This window comes from Vombatus ursinus, unplaced genomic scaffold (genome assembly GCF_900497805.2).
Source record: "Vombatus ursinus unplaced genomic scaffold, bare-nosed wombat genome assembly UNPS02004704.1, whole genome shotgun sequence".
Classification (NCBI taxonomy): Eukaryota; Metazoa; Chordata; class Mammalia; order Diprotodontia; family Vombatidae; genus Vombatus; species Vombatus ursinus.
In genome coordinates this window covers 225151-244151 of record NW_020944482.1, presented here as the reverse complement: position 1 = coordinate 244151, position 19001 = coordinate 225151, and the positions used below count along the sequence as shown (strand labels likewise).

Sequence of the window (19001 nt, the reverse complement as noted above, 5' to 3'; positions counted from 1 at the left end):
TCCTTTGATTCTATAAATTTCCATTGTATCTTCTAGCAGTCTTTACTTTTCTCACTGAAGAATCCTTTTAAAAACACTAGTTCCATACAGAAGTCAAATATTTAAACTGCAATTCCCTAAATTTTTCCCAGAATTGCTCCTCTCTTGAAAGACATGATGCAATGGAAAGAGTGTAAGGAGAAACTCAGGTTTATATTTCCCCTCTGACACTCAGTTGTGTGACCATGGACTTAAGGTGTGTGATCAAGTAACTTAACTTCAGTTTCCTCATCTGTAAAATAAGGAAAAGAGGCAGGCAGCAAGGAGTTTATCTGCAGGCAGCAGATGAAGGTTTTCCTTGGAGTCAGGAGGACCTGGGTTCAAGTTCTGACTCTGACATACTAGCTCTAAGTATTTGAATTCTCAGCATTCCAAGCATCTCTCAGATTTTAAGTTACAAAAGAGGTCTGACCTTCATTTGTATAGGAGGGGATTTCCACAAGGGAAGCTCTCCACTCTTTAAATTCCCCCTCTCCCCCAAAAAGTTTCAAGGGGAATAATAATACCTGAACTACTTACTTCAAATGGTTTCTCTAAAAGAGCTTTGAAAATTTGTATATGTAAATATCAGCAATTATTGAGGTCATAGCCATCATTGCCATTATAGGTATAGGGTATATTAGAAATCGTCCAGTTCAACTTCTGTAAGAACAGAAGAAGAAACTGAGAAAGTGAAATGCCTTGCTCAAGTTCATACAGATATTTAGTAGCAGAAACAGGATTTGAACCTCAGGTCTTCTTAATCTAAATCCAGAACTCTTTCCTCTTCCATAACTTCGATCATATCGGCGACCCAATTTTCACGGCTTTCCAACGACTCCGCTAGCCAGATATATATCTAAATTGAGGTTTAAATAGAGAATTCCTGAAGTTTTCAGTGGAGAAGGATAGAGTGGAAAAAGGATGGGGAACAGGAAGAAAGGAAAAAAGGGCATTCTGACAAAAAATTCTACCTTCTGACACCAAGCAGAAGAGGGAAGTTAGAGAGTCAACAATCTTCCCTCCCATTTCGGGCTGCCGAGGTGAAGAGGCAACTGGATTTTGCTACGTAGATTGCCTGAGGGCGGTGACTAAACCGGGCGAAATTCAGAGGGAGGGAGGGAGAGAGAGAAGGACGCGCAGGGGGTGGAGATCTCTCGGTGAGCCTCCGCCCCTCAGCCTCAGTCTGGCTTTAGGACCTAAAAAAGTTCAGTGGAACTTTGCTGCTGGGAGAGAGCGAAGCTCTTGGTTTGCAACCTGGATGGCGAGAAGGTAGATCGACTGGAGGAACCCTGCTGTGCCGAGTCCTGATCCCATCTTTCTGCCCCACGATGTAGGGACCCTTTCTGCCTTTCTGGACTCTAGTGGATTCTTCACTTATTTTCCCTTGCCAGACTCAGCTGCCTGTCCTGCCCTCGTCAGCCCCAGCCGCCCTGCCTGAATTGAGAATCATTGTCGTTTTTAAAGGGGGAGGTGGGTGGACTGGAGGGAAAGAGGGCACAAGCCCCAGGCTGGGGGCTCATAAGGCAGCCCCAGGCTCAGCTGTACCTGCAGCTGGGGGAGCATGGTGGGCGCAGCACTGGCGGTCCGAGGACCAGCGAGGCAGCTGTGGCCTTCATCGCCGCTCCTGCTGCTCTTGCTGTTCTTGTTGCTGCTGTTGCTGCTGCTGTGCACAGGGGCCTCAGCGCAGTACTCCAGCAATATGTGCAACTGGAAAGGGAGGTAAGGAGCTAGCCCCCGTGACGCTCTTAAATTCACCCTTCTACCGACTTCTTTATCTTTCCACCCCCTTTCAGTGGGGACAGGAGAAAGGATTTACCCTGCTCCCTTTCACTGCTGAGGGAGGAGGATGCTTTCTTCTCTCCTCTCCTGGGCATTAGCTCAGGAAAGAGGGAAAGATGCGTAGTCAGCTGTGTTCTGGAGCTGCTCCCTCCCTGTAGCCCCCTCTTCTCACCTCTGTGGTGGAGTCTAAGTGTGGAGTGGGAATGAGGTGGTTTGGTTGGAATTTCGGTGGGACGGAGGTGGCAGGGATGCACACAGTGGGTCGAACCAGCTGGTCCCCGCTCTCTGGAGACCCTCAACCGCCCCGTTTTTAACTAGAACGAGAGAAGCCCTTCTGGGAAGGGGGCTTCTTGGTTGTCTATTGGGGGGAAAGGTAGCCCCCTCGGTGAATGTAAAAATTATAAAGCTCATAGCAGTGCCAGGTACATAGTAAGCACTATATAAATGTTAGCGATTATTATTATTAATTCTCATCATTATTATTATTATTATTATTGGGACTGCCTCTAGTTTTGTTCAGTTGTGCTATCTCTGTGGGCTCCAGGCTGTGCTCAGTTCCTTAACTTCCTACTGCACCTACCTAGTCCTGGTCTGCTTCCCCAGCCTCTGTTTATTGCAGTGCTTGGGACTTCTGGGAGAGGATAGGGCATAGGGGATAAAGGTATGTATTTCTGCGAAGAAGTAGCGGCGTTTATTGAGGTAATGTTAAGACTTTTGAAAAAGCTGAGTGGGGTGAGGAGAGTGGAGAGTGACCTTTTAAACTCCAGGAAAACACAGACACAGACGCACACACACACACACACCACACGCGCGCGCGACTTTGCTAGGAGAGTGGGGAGGGAGGCTTGCTGATTACCATTTCAGAGCAGAGTTAAACGCGGCATTTCAAGGCCCCAAACTCAGACCCTTCATTGGTGAGTTTCACAAAAGAAACAAAAAGTTTTTGTTCCCTCTGAAGAGCCAGCTTTTCCAGTCTTTAATAGCTTCGGCCCTTTTATTAGACTGTCTGACGGGGACACCTGGGGTAAAGCGGTTTTTAGTCGTTGTTATAATCGGATTTAACTAGGATCCTGTAACCACTGGCTCGAGTATCATGTCTTTCCCTTTTGTCACCCCTCTGCCAGCAAAAATTTAGTTAAGTGTGAAACCTGACTAATTTAACGTTAGCAAGTTCCAAAAGGCCTTGAGATTCAGCGAATGAGATGGGGGATGGGCTGGGTGAAATTTGTTTTGAAAGCTCCTTCAAATTTCTTGTAATCTAAAAAAAAAGTGAGGGAATGACTTTTTGGTATATGCATGTATAATGATATCCGTATACATAATGTCTATGACTATGATATAATTACATATGTGTAGTTATGAGGAAAGTATTATTATACCACTATATTAACTATTATTTTTATTTGTTACCAGATTCATCTCAGCGGGGGCCCTAATAGTTTAGCTATGGAAGGAACCTTAGATAAAGTGGTAGAATGCAATGTGCCCAGAACTGTATTTTTTCCCATCAGCCTCTTTTTCTGATCAGAAGATTTGTGGAAATATGAGTTGATCAATATATGTACGTTTGTGTGTGTCTGTATATATATTTGTATGTATGTGTCATATGATTGATTTTTGATAAGTCAATTTTTTTTTAAGAAGCTCAGAATGACCTTAAAGAAAATAACTTCCCAGTTCACTAGGATACCCCCTGGCTATTTCTGATAGCTGTAGAATTTTGAAAAAGCAGTAATGTTGCATTTTTCCTAATAAACTTACTATAACCCCAAACAGTGTTACTTATATTTTAAAATTTAAAGTGACTGAGTAGGGCTAAAATTTGGAATTAGCAGTAAATATCCAAAATTAGTCCTCTTGTGGGGTAGAGGAAAGGCAGATCCCATTTTGGGAAGGAAGAAAGGTACTCCACCCTTTCACAGTGGTTCAAGTCAGTACCTTTTAGGGTTCTTTTAATTTAATATCGTTGTTTCTTTTGGAAGGGAATAGAATGGCTTAGATTGTGCTACCCTCAGCAAAATGAGAGTTCTTCCAAACCAACACTTTTCTGGTAGGTTGGAGTGCAGATCTAAAGCTGGTCTTAAGCCTCTTATGGTAATACTATGTTCCTGGGATCACAGTGACTGTTGCCTTCAGATTCTTACCTGACCATTGATATTTTTAGGATTTTGGGGGGTTTTTTTGTTCTAATTTTTTAAGTAAGACCCGATTTTACAGTTAGAGAAATTTAAAACCATTTTCATATGCTCACAATGTAGTTTCAGTTTGTATAGGAAAATTATTGCTCTTTTTAAAAAAAAACAAATCCTGAACAAATGTATAGAATAGAGTCTACATAGATATTTCCCCTACCCCCTGAAATTCTAGAGATCAGTAGTTGGCTGTAGTTGACTACTTTGAGAAGTTATTTAGAAGATCTTCCTCCATTAGAAAGATTCAGACTTTGCTAAAAATATTTAAGGAGTCAGTCACCAGCACCCTAGACATCTGATCCTTAACAGAGTTGTGAATGTGTGAGTTTTCCTGTTTTGAGTACAAAATGGATGGGAAGCAAAAAAAAAAAAGTATGCCTATGATTCTGCACAACAGTAGGTCACAAGAGACAGTAATTTTGTCCATATGAAAAGGGGCTTTAGAATCCTGTGGGAGTCAACAGGTTCCTGTCCCTCAAATTGAGCTTAGAGGTCCTTGGATGTTTTTTCTTCCTTTTCATCACTGGAAGATCCATTTGGGTGGCTTGAAGGCTGCTGTGTCCTCTGCAGTTCTAGTGGCCTGAATCTGCATGAGCTTCATTGGTGATGGCTTTTGAGTACGGATGTAGAACTGGACATTGAAACTGGAGACAGATTTCTAGAGGGTTCTTGGTCCAAAAAGGCTCCATTTTTCAAATGAGGTTTTGTCCCTGGCCCCACTTCCAGAATTGAAGCTGCTTACATTTGGGCTAGGTAAAGTAGAAGATCCATGAGTAAATCAGTCTCTGGACTTTTGCATGGGACAAGAATGGAGACTGCTACTAGAAGCAGATTGGGCTGAAGCAGTCAGTCTATCTTCTTTTGTCATCTCTCCATTTTTCAACTTTTAATTTATGGACTGCCTCTGTCACTCTGTACTTAGTTTCTTCTGTGACCTTTATAGGGAATGTATCCATTATATTTCAACCCTGTTTGCTGCTCAAAACTGTAGATGTTCTCTTGTGTCTATTGTGTTATTAGAGAATCAGGTGTTTTTCTAGGTAGAATAAAAATAGCTTTATACCTCCCAAGGGTTTTACAAATATCATTTCATTTGTACCTTACAACAACTCTGTGAGACAGGTGCTGTTATTATTCCCATTTTACAGTTGAAGAAACTGAAGCTAATAAATGTTAAATGATTTGCCCAAAGTCACCCAGCTAGTAAATATCTGAGGCTGGATTTGAAATCAGGTCTGGGCCTAGAGCTCTATCCACTACATTACCTTACTTAAAAAAGCCCAGGATCCAACTTATGCATCTGTCATTTTCTACCTGTATGATCTTGGACAAAACACTCTTGAGTATATATTCTTTACCTGTAAAATGAGAACCTGGGTGGTACTGAATTATCCCTAAAGTCCCTTTCCAGCCCGAAAATTCTATGGCTACTATGTCAGGACAGGTATAGTGTGAGAAATGATGTTTGTCCTTCCAGTTCTAGCCCAGAAATAGAATACATTTAAGGGTGTGCTAGAACTGGGAGACATAATTTCTCACACTATACCTATCCTGACATAGTAGCGATAGAATTTTAGAGCAGCTCATACCAGTCAATTGTTAAATTTTTAATGTGACCACATATACTGTGGAAGTCAGCAAATACCACAAATCAAGACTTGATTTATTATTTTGTTGATTGTCTAGAACTCTAGACTTAAGAAAGTGACAGAGCAAATGTTCATGCAGATTAAACTTAAAATGTTGAACATAAAAATTTTTGGGGGGAGAGCTGATTGTTAAACATTTATCAGCACACCCCTGAATACATTTCTACTCTTAACAAAGAAAACACAAAAGAAGTTTTTTTTTAAACTTCCAGGAGTATGGGTAATCCAGACTCATTGCAATTTTTATTACCCAGTTATTTTAAATAGTTATTGGCCACCTTCTTAAAATTTTTTGGAATGACTGGAATTGACAAACTGGAAACCTGTCATCAAGGCAAGTTATGGTAGTATAAATGAGAGAGCAAAAGGCTACCTACAAATGGAGGCTACGTTATTTGTAGAGCAGCATGTGATATCATTAGAAACTTTACCAAGCCAAATGCCAGGAATGTGTAGTTCATTTTGTTGTACACACTGCTCCATTTATCACTATGAGTATAAAACAGCTGACAGATACTGTTGAAACCTGTTAATTTGAAATTGTTTTTTAAGCAACCTTAAATTTAATTTAATACACCTTTTATAACTTTTTATAAGTCACCTTAAGCAGCATTTTGAGAGCAAGAGAAGCAAACATTGATGGACAGTGTTGATTTTTATTTGATGTGAAATATGAAGGTAGGTTACTCTTTATGATGTCTACTCATACTTGATTTTGATTGGTTAGAGCATTTCTTTTTTTTTTTTTAATTTTTAAAAATTTTTTTATATTATGGGAGAACCAGGGAAATGGCTACGTTTTTATTGGAGGGAAGGAAACATTACAACACATCTCAAGTAAACCAGTCCTGGGGCTCAGTGGCTAAACTGGTGGGGTACCAGCTTGTAATGGGTTCCACAGTTAGGGCAACGCTGTGTCTTGCCTTTGTGAAGCCAGAACCAGATGATTGCACTGTTGTCCTCTTCACAGACACAGCCCACTATTCGCTTGTCAGTGATGGAAGGGACCAGGTTGGGTTCCTCCTTAGTCCCTGGAGCTGCCTTTGGGGCTGGGATATTGTATGGATCCAAATCATCCCTTGCAGCGATCATAATCTCTCTCTCCAAGCCAGTAGCCTGCTCCTTATCAGAAGGGATACCTCCTCCGGTGCCCCCGCAGTAACCTTGAAGCCAGGTTAGAGCATTTCTAAATAGCAGCTAGGAGGTACAATAGGTGGGCCTGAAGTCTGGAAGACTTGAGGTCAAATTTGGCCTCAGGGACCTAATAGCTGTGTGACCCTAGGCATATCACTTAACTGCTGTCTGCCTCAATTTCCTCACTTTATAATGGGGATAATAATAGAGTGAAGATCACATGAGATAATATTTGTAAAGCACCTGGTATATAGTACTTAATAAATGCTTATTCCCTTTTCTCTCCCCCTTCCGTTCCTAAGCAATTAAGGAAAAAGGTTTTAAAATCTCCTCAATTTTGTAACCTGTGTGACCAATAACACCATTTTTGTTATGTGCTAGCTGTCAAGATAGAAAAATGAACCTATTCTCAGAGTGGACCTGAAAATATAATAACTTCTTTTATCCACGTGACTGGGGAATAAATAAACAAAAAGGGCCATGAGGTCATCACCCCAGAAGGAAAACTAGCTACCTCACATTCAATATGTGCAACACTGAGTTTATCATTGTCTATCTTTTCTACCCCTGTATCTCCACCAAACTTCCCTATTTCTGTCAAAGATATCATCATTCTTCTGTTGTTGCCAAGACTTAAAAATAACACCATCTTCTGGACTTCTTAACCTGACCAATCACTATGTCTTAAATCCTCTCTTTTCCATCTTCATTCCCTCTAATATCACCCAAGTCTGGGGCTTATTACTTTACCTCAAGCTTGGGTTGTTGCAAGTCTTTCTGGCTCTGATTGTCAGATAGGCTCTGAATGATGAAAGGGATCCATAGATTCTTTCCTGAGGATCTTGGTGTAGTGCTCTGCTACAATAACAATAACAAAAAGACTGACAAAATTATAGTCATCATCAAATCATTCTCTTACTCATATAAAATTATGATATACTTACTCTTAGAATATCAAATGTACTCTTGTTTACCCCTTGCGAAAAAACTTAATAGAACTGGAGAATGGCAATTCAAATCACTGAAGAAATGAGAAGGGTGCTGCTATAGGAAGAGAAATTGAAAAGATGGGAGAGGACTTCAGTCTGGAAGGTTGAAGTCTAAGGGTGTGTTTGAGGGGGAATACAAACAATTTAAATTGGTAAAATCACAAAAAACCCAAGATGATATGAATACACATGTGTTCACCAAATCACCACAAACTAGAGCATAGGAGTATTGCAACTTCAGCCAATTAAGATTAGTACAAATAAGAGAATATTATTATCAGTTATCAGTTAATCTTACGGAACTCATAAACCCAAGAAATGGCACAGGCAGGAAATATGAAATATGACAGATAATGAATGATGAGTAACTGCTAAGAGAATATACCCAATCTTTAAATTGAGGCCACCTTGACAAATAACTGTTGATTCACATGAATAGTGTGTCTGATTCTATGTGACAATTCCTGTGATAACACTTTTTTTTTTTTCTTTAGTGGGTTGACTCATGAGGCACACAAGAAGGATGTTGAACAGGTTTACCTCCGATGTTCTGAAGGATCCGTTGAATGGATGTATCCTACTGGAGCACTAATAATTAATCTTCAACCAAACACAGTATCATTGTCTAACAAACACTTAACAATTTGCATCAAACCATTCAAGGACTCCATGGGAGCAAATATTTATTTGGAAAAAAATGGAGAACTGAAGCTATTGGTTGGAGATGGAGAACACAGCCCCAGAAAGGTCTATTGTTTCAGATTTGACCAAGGGGCTTTGTTTGTTGAAGCTACCCCCCAACAGGACATTAGTAGGAAGATTACAGGCTTTCAGTATGAACTGACAAACAAAAGGGAAGTCTCTGATTTGCACACAGTTTCTGGTGAGTAGTACATATTGAATGGTAACAAGACTACGCAAACAACTAGCACTCTTCTCCATGGCATTACCATAATAAGCAATTTAAATGCCATTATATACCAGAATTCATTATTGGAGGAAATTTAGTATATCATAGTTCAAACAATCAGTGTTGTAAGGGTTTGAGAGCTGAAAACTTGATTTTGATTTCTAGCTCCAACACTCTGACTAGGAGCAAATAAGTCTCTCTGGACCTTGGTTTTATTAGTTCTAAATAGGGCTAATAACAGATTATCTAACTTAAAAACTATTATAAGGAAAAAGCTTTGTAAATCATGAAGCACCATTGAAATGTGAGTTGATACCAATATTTTTAATATTAACATCATAGTACAGTGGAAAGAGCACTAACTCGATTTGGTGGAGTTGAGTTTAGATCAGGACTAGCTGTGTTGACCCTGGGCAAGTCACAAAATCTCTCTAAGCCTGAGAAAATTAGAGAGTTAGACTGTCTGGCTCTAAATTTATGATCTTATGATCCTAACAAATGGTAACAATAATAAAAGCTATCTTTCCCCTGCCTGCAAACATTTTAACAGCTGTAAGAAGTGAAAAAGTAAAAAAGTAAAAGCTTTATTAGTGATTAATCTGTAAAGCAGGGTCTTAATTATTACCCCTCCCTCACATCATAAAGGAATTCTAGTGTATTCAGAAGAAAAACTACATGGAAGTCCATATAAACTTGATGAATTTAAGTTTAAGTATTATATTCTAATTTAAAACAAGTTCCTGAAATAATATTCATTTTAAAACTCAGGCACAATTTTGAAAGCCAAAAAAGGGAAGCACTTTTCTTGCTTTGAATTGTTGCCTTTAAAAAAAAATTAGTACTACTTTGTTTAAAAATGTATCTATTTTTTGTGTTATGTGTCTATAGCTATATCTATCTTTAAAACAATGGACCTTGGGAATATATGTATATTACTAATATTTATTGCCCTATAGTGAATGATGGATAGAGCTGATAGTGATACATAGTTAAAACCCAGGCTGACAATTTATTTTAAAGTTTATATACAATCTGTAATTTTTTTTAATCTTAATAATCTTTTTTAGAAGATTCCTTTATAAAATCAGTATAATTCAGTATTTGTCAAACATGTGAGTTTTCTTTTTCTCTCTGGTGTTTCTTCCTTTCCTGTATTTAAATGTCACAGTGCTCAGGTGTTAGTAATGCTGAAATTTTGCCAAAGGTCAGGCATCTCTGAAGAGCTATATGTAACGATGTTTATAATGAGGGCAGTGATTGCTGGTTTTATGGCAAGTGATATTTAGGTGTTATAACCTATGTTAACTGATAGATTTTTTTTGTTACTGAAAAAAAATCAGGTAAAATATAGTTGTTTCCCTGCCCAGGCTTACTTATTTAATCTTGCTACATCTAGCTCATTGAATCCTTTTGCTTTCAGATTATTTTTGGCATATCAAAAGAATTTTTGACATCTTTTTTCTTTCTTTTTTTGATTTTTTGATTAATTTATTTTTAGTTTTCAACAATCACTTCCACAAGCTTTTGTGTTCCCCTTTCCTCCCCAAGATGTTGTGCAGTCTGATATAGGCTCTACATATACATTCCTATTAAGCATATTTTCATATTAGTCATGTTGTAAGGAAGAATTAGAACCAAAGGAGGAACCACAAGAAAGAGGAAATAAAACAAAACAGAAGAAAAAAAACAGAGCAAATAGTATGCTTCAATCTCCATTCAGACTCCACAGTTCTTTCTCTGGATATGGATAGCATTTTCCATCATGAGACTTTTAGAGATGTCTTAGATCCTTGCATTGCTAAGAAGGGCTAAGTCTATTAGAGTTAGTCATTGCACAACGTGGCTGTTATTGTGTACAACATTCTTCTGGTTCTGCTCACTTCACTCAGCATCAGTCCACACAAGTCTTTCCAGGTTTTTCTGAAGTCTGCTTGCTCATCATTTCTTATGGAACAATAGTATTCCATTACATTCATGTACCACAACTTGCTCAGCCATTCCCCAGTTGATGGGCATCCCCTCAATTTCCAATTCTTGGCCACCACAAAAAGAGCTGCTATAAATATTTTTGTATATGTGGGTCTTTTTGCCATTTTTATGATCTCTTTGGGATACAGCCCTAGAAGTGGTATTGCTGGGTCAAAGGATATATACATTTTTATAACCCTCTGGGCATAGTTCTAAATTGCTCTCCAGAATGGTTGGATCACTTCACAACTCCACCAACAATGCATTAGTGTTCCAATTTTCCTATATCTTCTCCAGCATTTATCATTTTCCTGTTTTGTTATGTTGGCCAATCTGATAGGTATGATGTGGTACCTCAGAATTGTTTTGATTTGCATTTTTCTAATCAATAGTGATTTAGAGCATTTTTTCATGTGATTGTAGATGGCTTTAATTTCTTCATCTGAAAACTGCCTGTTCATATCCTTTGACCATTTATCAATTGGGGGAATGACTTGTCTTATAAATTTGACTTAGTTCTCTATATACTTTAGAAATGAGACTCTTATCACAGATACTGGTTGTAAAAATTCTTTCCCAATTTTCTACTTCCCTCCTAATCTTGGTTGCATTGGTTTTGTTTGTGCAAAAACTTTTCAATATAATGTAATCAAAATTATCCATTTTGTATTTTGTAATGTTCTCTATCTCCTATCATAAATTCTTCTGTTCTCCATAAACCTGACAGGTGAACTCTTCCTTGCTCTCCCAGTTTGCTTATAGTATCAGCCTTTATATTTAAATCATGAACCCATTTTGACTTTATTTTGGTATATGGTGTAAGATTTTGGTCTATGCCTAGTTTCTGCCATACCATCATACTATCATTCCTGTTTTCCCAGAAGTTTTTGTCAAGTAGTGAGTTCTTATCCCAGAAGCTGGGGTCTTTGGGTTTGTCAAATAAAAGATTACCATAGTCATTGACTACTGTGTCTTGAGTACCTAACTTATTCCACTGATCCACCACTCTATTTCTTAGCCAGTACCAAGTAGTTTTGATGATTGCTGCTTTATAATACAATTTAAGATCTGGAACAGCTAGGCCACCTTCTCCTGCATCTCTTTTCATTAGTTCCCTTGATATTCTGGACCTTTTATTATTCCAAATGAATCTTCTTATTTTTTTTAGCCCTGTAATACTTTTTTTGGTAGTTTGATTGGTATGGCACTGAATAAGTAAATTAGCTTAGGTAGAATTGTCATTTTTATTATATTAGCTTGGCCTATCCATGAGCAACTGATGTTTTTCCAATTATTTAGATCTGACTTTTATTTGTGTGAAAAGTGTTTTGTAATTGTGTTCATAGAGTTCCTGGGTTTGTTTCAGGAGGTAGACTCCTAAATATTTTATAATGTCTACAGTAACTTTAAATGGAATTTCTCTTTCTATCTCTTGCTGTTGGGCTTTGTTAGTAATATATAGAAATGCTAATGATTTATGTGGGTTTATTTTATAGGCCGCAACTTTGCTAAAGTTGTTTATTATTTCAAGTAGTTTTTTACTTGATTCTCTAAGTATATCATCATATCATCTGCAAGGAGTGATAGCTTTGTTTGTTCTTTGCCTGTTCTTTCTTTTTTTTTTTTAAAGTATGTAACCTAATTAGGAATTGTCAAAGTACTGCTTTACAAGTATCAAAGGTGCAAAGGTATATGCAGGTAAATATAAAGCAAGGTATATACAGGATAAAAAGAAAATAATTAACAAAGGGAAGGCACTAGAATTGAGAGAGGTTGGGAAAGGCTTCCTGTAAAAGAGAGGATTTCAGTTGGGACCTAAAGGAAGTCAGGGAAATCAGTAGGTAGAGTTGAGGAGGGAGAGCATTCCAGGCATGAGGGACAGCCAGAGAAAATGCCCAGAACTGAAACATGAAGTGTCTTGTTTGTGGAATAGCCAGGAAGCCAGTGACACTGGATCAAAGGGTATATGTTGGGGAGTAAGTTATAAGAAGATTGGAAAGGTAGGAGGGAAGCTAGGTTATAAAGATTGTGAATGCCAAACAGAACATTTTTTATTTTATCCTGGAGGCAATAGGGAGCCACTGGAGTTTGCTGAGTAGAGAGAAAGAGGAGGGACGTGATTGGACCTGTACTTCAGGAAAATCATTTTGGTGACTGAATGAAGTAGGGAAAGATTTGAGGCAGGCAGAACCACTAGTAGGCTATTGCAATAGTCCAGGTATGAGGTGATGAGAGCCTGCATTAGAATGGTGGTAGTATCAAAAGAGAGAAGGGAGTGTATATGAGATATGTTGAAGAGGTGAAATTGACAGGCCTTGGCAACAGCTTGGATATGGAAGGTGAGAAATAGTGAGGCATCAAGGATAACTACTAGCTTGTGAGCCTGAGAGACTGGGAGGATGGTGTTGCTCTGAAGGAGTACAGAAGTGGTAGGAGGGTTTAGGGAGAAAGACGATGAGTTCTGTTTTAGATATGTTGAGTTTAAGATATCTACTGAACATCCAATCTGAAATGTCTGAAAGGAAGTTGGAGATGGGAGATTAGAGGCAAGCAGAGAAGCTGGGGCAAGATAAGTTGATTGGAGAATCATTAGCATTTGTTGTTGTTGTTGAGATGTTTCAATTGTGTCTGACTTTTAGTGACCCCATTTAATGTTTTCTTGGCAAAGATGCTGGAATAATTTGCCATTTCCTTCTTCAGCTCATTTTATAGATGAGGAACTGAGGCAAACAGGGTTAAGTGACTTGCCCAGGATCGCACAGCTAGTAAGTGTCTGAGGCTGGATTTGAACTCCAATCTTCCTGACTCCAGACTGAGTTCTCTATCCACTCCACTGCTTAGCTGCCCTGCAGCATAGAGGTGGTAATTAAGTCCATGGGAGCTCATGAGATCACCAAGTGAAGCAATATAGAGGAAGAAATGTTTGTCTTCCATCACTAATTTTGCCCTGGTGTTTCTCATTCTCTATTATTGCCTTGCTGTTGAAAGCATAAAAATCAAGAGTGTTCTTGGAAGGTATCTTGTCTCTCTGTTTCTCACCTTCAGCTTTGTGTTTCTCAGCCTCCAGGACCATATGCTCAATTTGGTCTTCTTTGTTCAGAGGACCTTTGTCTTGGTGATGGTGATCTTATTCTCCTTGTCTGTGCTCTTATCCACAGTAGAAACATTGAGGATGCCATTTGTAATAATGTCAAATGTTACTTCAATCTGAGGAACATCCCTGGGGATGGGGAAAATTCCTGTGAGTTCAAACTTGCCAAACAGGTTGTTGTCCTTTTGTAATTGCTCTCTCATTTTTATAAACCTGAATCAGCACAGTAAGCTGGTTGTCTGAATTGTTGGTAAAGGTCTGTGTCTGCTTGGTGGGGATGGTGGTAATGTGTTTAATCAGTACTGTCATAATTTCACTAGCAGTTTCAATGCTATTTCAATGTAAAGAGGAGTAACATCCAACAGCAGTAAGTCCCACATATTCTCAGATTTATTTCCAGACAAGATGGCAGCTTGGACAGCTACACTATAAGCATCAATTAGCCTCATGAGGAGCGATACTCTTACTGAGCTCCTTGCCACTGAAAGAAGCCTTGCAGAAGTATCTGGATTTGGGGGATCCTAGGGGAACCACCCATTAAAGTGATACCACAAATCTGTGATTTATCTAGCTTAGCATCCCTTAGAACCTTTTCTATAGGGTCCAGTGTGACATGGAAGAAATTGGCATTCAGCTGTTCAAAACAGGCACAGGTAATAGAGGCATAGAAGTCATTACCATCACAGAGAGAGACAATTTCAATACTGCCCTGGGTATTAGAAGAGAGGGTGCATTTTGCATGTTTACAAGTGGTGTGTAGATGGCAGATGGTTCTTTTGTTCTCACTAATGCCTTTCTTGTGCTTCTGCTTGAACTCCGCAATGAAATGGTTGAGCATATAGTAGTCAAAGTCCTCTCCACCCAAATGGGTATCTCTAGCTGTGAACTTGACTTCAAAGGTGGCATCTTCAATGGCATCAATTCAAAAATTCAATTCAGTTAAAAATTCAAAAAGAATGGAAACATCAAAAAGTGCCAACCTCTAAGGTGAGTGTAATGTTTCTCTTGAGGAAAGGAAGCAAGGGGCTGGACTGGGTATCTTCTATCTGCCCCAGAGGACTTCTCCTTTTCCCAAAGCAGCAACTTCCATCTATGCCATCACAAGGCAACTTCCACTTCCTGCTGACAGCCCAGTCACCTAACAGGGTGTTGGAGAACCTCTGGTAAAAGGAGAACTACCCTTCGACTTCAGGCACTTGTCCTTTGAGGGAAGCACACGCAACAACTGTTTTGTTTAAACCATAAGCAAAGTAGCAGCAGTTGACTCATCAATGATTCAGAGCACATTGAGACCAGAGATGATTCTAGCATCTTTGGTGGCCTGATGCTGAGAATCATTGAAGTAGACTGATACTGTGATGAAAGTATTTGTGACAATCTTGCCAAGGTAAGCTTTGGCAACTTCTTTCATCTTTGTCTAGACTATAGAAGATACATCTTCTGGATAGAAACTTTTGGTCTCCTCTTTGTATTCCACTTGGACCTTGGGCCTGCCTGAGTAAATGCACCATTGGGAAAGGCCAGTGCTTTATGTCTGAGTGTACAACTGCATCATCAGATTTGTGACTAAATATTTGGCATCAAAGACTCTGTTGGTGGCGTTCATTGCAACTTGATTATTTGTAGCATCACCAATCAAACATTCTCTCTCAGTGAAGGTGACATAACTTGGGGTAGTCTTGTTTTCTTGGTCATTAGCAATGATCTCCACTTTCCCATGTTGGAAGATTTCCACATAAGAATAAGTGGTGCCAAGATCAATGCCAACTGCTGGTCCCTTCAACATGGTTGCTGAGGTGTCAGGTGTTATACATGACTAACATATAGTAAAAGGGGTTCTGTTGCACTAATATCTGTAGAGGGAGAAAAGGGTCCAGGGCAGTACACTGAGGGACATCTGTGGTTAGAGGGCATGATCTGGATAGGGATCCAGCAAAGGAGACTGAGAAGGAGTGGTCAGAGAGGCAGAATGAGAACCAGGAGAAAATCTTAAAAACCTAGAGAGAAGAGAAGGTCAAGGAGGGGAAAGTGATCAATAGCATCAAAGGCTGCAGAGAGGTCAAGGAGACTGAAGATTGAGAAAAATAGCTATTGGATTTGACAACTAAGAGATTATTAGCAGTTTTAGAGAGGGTAATTTTGGTGAAATGATAAGATCAGATGAAAGGCCCTGCTTTACTATTCTTTTTCCCGGTTAAGTGTGGAGATTAGACAGGAAAAGTGCCTGGGTTCCTGAAGTCAAAAGGAGTTTCTCTTTGTACCAAAGGTTCTTCAACTCCCAGTTAGGTGCTTGGGGTGGCAGCAGGAGGTGGAAGTTGCTTTGTGTTGGCATAGATGGAAGTTGTTGTATGGGGAAAGGAGAAATCTTTTGGGGAGATAGAAGATACCCAGTCCAGCCCATTGCTTTCTTCCCTCAGGAGAAACACTATGCATAGCAGGGGACCGAAGGCATAAGGTGTGGCATCAGAGGAACTCTTGGCCCCTCTTCTTATCAACACAAAGTGACAGCCGAAGTCATGAGAATGATTGAAATCTCCAAGGAAAGACTAAATAAACATAAATAAAGCTAAGGACCAAACCTTGGGGAATATCCCCTATTGAGCCACAGGATTCTGAAAAGGAAGCAGAAGAACCAGGATTAATGCATTGTCACAGAAGCCAAGTCTGGAAAGTATTTCAAGGAGAAGTGGTGGTCAATAACTTCAAATTCAAGGGGGTCAGTAATAGTGAGGACAGAAGAAAAGATTTAAATTCAGCACTATGGAAATCTGTAGTAATCTTATGAGGAAATAATCTTATAGTAGTAGGGACCCAAGGTAAACTGAAGCATTATAGGATCATGAATTTTGAGCTGGAAGGGATTGTAGAGGTAACTTTAGAGTCCAACACCCTTATTTTGTAGCTGAGGAAACTGAGGCTGAAAGGTTATGACTTGTCCAGAGTCACATAGGTAGTAAGTGCCTGAGGTGATTTGAACTCTGGTCTTCCTGACTGTATGCTTAGTTAACTCTATAAAGCAGTGTTGGGTAAAGATGATTGGAGGAAGTTCCAGTTATTGCTTGACAGTTAAAAGAAATAGAGTTAGGACAGAAGCAGCAGAAACAATGAAACTTCTTTTCACAGTAGGGAAATCTTTGCTTCTTAGAATGTGAGAGGAGAGAAAGTGGTGTAAGAGATTCTCAGTGCTGGAGAAGAAGCAAAATGTAGGAAAGAAAGTGGTTAAATCACTTAGAAAGATTGAAATGAATACCCACTTTGAGGCTGACAGCAGTGGCAATGATTTTAGGTAGCTGATACAGACGGAATACATAAACTTCAAATAAAGAAAAGTGGATTGAATTTATCAATTGAGTGATGTTGCATTGTGGATGTGTGTGGAAGAGGCCACTACATCTCTATAAATGGAAACATTCATGGAAAAAGGATAAAGGGCAATAGGGGATGTGGTAGTGTCAAATGGGAGCTAGGTTTCTGTTGAGGCCAAAAGGTAGGGAAAAAGATGAGAAATAGGTTTAGGATAAGGTGTGGTTGCCTAAAATGGATGTGGGTTCTGGGCACAGTAAAGAGTGGTAAGGATTGTGTGGAAGAGGTGATAACCCTGGTGTAAGAGTTTGGGTGGGATTAGCAAGTGTACTCAGAGTAGTGGTATGGAACACATTTATTTAGTGTGTTGACTAATTGTATGACCTTGTATAAAACTGCAAATCTCTTGCTATTAAAAGGCCCTAAATTGGATCCTATATTGAAGTCCTCCAAGAGAGAAATTTCATTTAAATTAGTATCTTTTATAAGCCTGAAAAAATATGATGGGGTATGTATATCATTGATTAAGAAAAGCTGTTTGAAGATTTGAGGGCTGGTGATAACAGAGCAGCTAGGAAAGGAGGCCTGCAGAAGATTGTATGCAAAGGGACAAGTATTTTATCTCATTGCATTTGATTATATGATGTTTTCACTTTTCTAGTTCAGGTATTTTAAAATATGAGGAAAGAGTGAGCCCAAGGGAGTGCAGCTTGAGGAGAGATGAGAAGGTTTAGAATAGCTGCTTTGGAGAGTTGGGTAGCAAATCAGTTGGAGAATAGAATGTTTGCTTTACTGCAATGAAAACCCAGTTGAGATTAGTTAATATAAATTTGCAGTGAGCCCAGTCAGCATGTTTTTGTGATTTATAGGAGCTTCATTCAGCAGCATGTGAATGGGTACACAGGAAGTGGATGGTGCCAGCATTCTAAGGTTAGGGCTTGGGAAAGTGTGATCTGTAATGGCACAAGAAATCAAAGGTACAGATAGTGAAACTACTTGCCCAAGATTACCCAGCTATTTAGTGGCAGATACAAGATCAAAACTCAGCTTTTCTGGTTCCTAGTGTAGCATTCTTTCCGTTATTCCATTGCTGTCGCCTTTTATCCTCATAATACCATTGCTAGTAACTTACTCTGTTCTGTTAGCCTGGGAATATTTTGATAACCTCCTTATTGGTTTCCCTGCTTCTGAACTCTTCCACCAGTCCTACAGATTGTAGCCAGGTTCATCCTCCTAAAATGTCCTTTTCAACATGCTAAACTCCTGTTTAAGAGCTTTTACCCACTCTTTTCATATAAAGGAGGAAATGAAATTGATGTTATTCTCAAAGCCTGGAGCATTTAATAATCTTTATTTACTTATTTTTCATTATCTTAGCAATTTTAAAATTATGTTTTATTTTCACATCTGCATTATTTCCTTCCTTCCCTCCTTGCCACCAAACAGTTGAGAAAGTACAAACAAACAAAAGCACTGTTAAAAATAAATTCCCCCCAGTGGCCATGTCCAAAAAAAAAAGTCTCAGTACTGAGTCCATCACTTCTCTATCAGGAGGCAGATAGCATATTTCAGCTTGAGTCCTCTGGAATTGTGGTTGTTCGTTGTATTGAGCAGAGTTCTAAGTCTTTCAAAGTTGTTTATCATGACAGTATTGATGTCATTGTATAGATTGTTTTCCTGGTTCTACATACTTCACTTGGCAATAGTATAGTCTTCCCATTTTGATCTGAAACTATCCCCTTCAACATTTCTTACAGCATAGAACCATTCCAACACATTTATATTTCTTTACTTGTTTGGCTATGCCCTAGATGGACATCCCCTAGTTTTTAACTTTTTGTCACTTGTCAGCTGTAAATATTTCTTTTCAGTATAAGTCCTTTTCCTCTTTCTTCAGCTTCTTTGGGGTATAGATCTAGTGTGTGTGTGTGTGTGTGTGTGTGTGTGTGTGTGTGTGTGTGTGTG

General features: G+C 39.1%; 1 protein-coding gene and 2 pseudogenes across 3 annotated transcripts in view; 2 read left to right on the top strand and 1 right to left on the bottom strand.

Moving 5' to 3' along the window:
• Window positions 1-1209: 1209 nt before the first annotated feature.
• Window positions 1210-19001, top strand: part of METRNL (meteorin like, glial cell differentiation regulator) — a 38302-nt gene continuing 20510 nt past the window's right edge. The window contains exons 1-2 of one of the 3 annotated variants that reach the window (XM_027840533.1): window positions 1210-1740; window positions 8259-8647. In XM_027840533.1, coding sequence (XP_027696334.1) covers window positions 1583-1740; window positions 8259-8647 — 547 coding nt within the window. In that variant the 5' untranslated portion in view covers window positions 1210-1582. The remainder of the gene's footprint in view (window positions 1741-8258; window positions 8648-19001) is intronic. The other 2 variants (XM_027840551.1, XM_027840541.1) reach the window with 2 other exon arrangements.
• Window positions 4397-8071, bottom strand: LOC114027012 (annotated as a pseudogene).
• The window catches only part of LOC114026725, a 4500-nt pseudogene continuing 2071 nt past the window's right edge, over window positions 16573-19001 (top strand).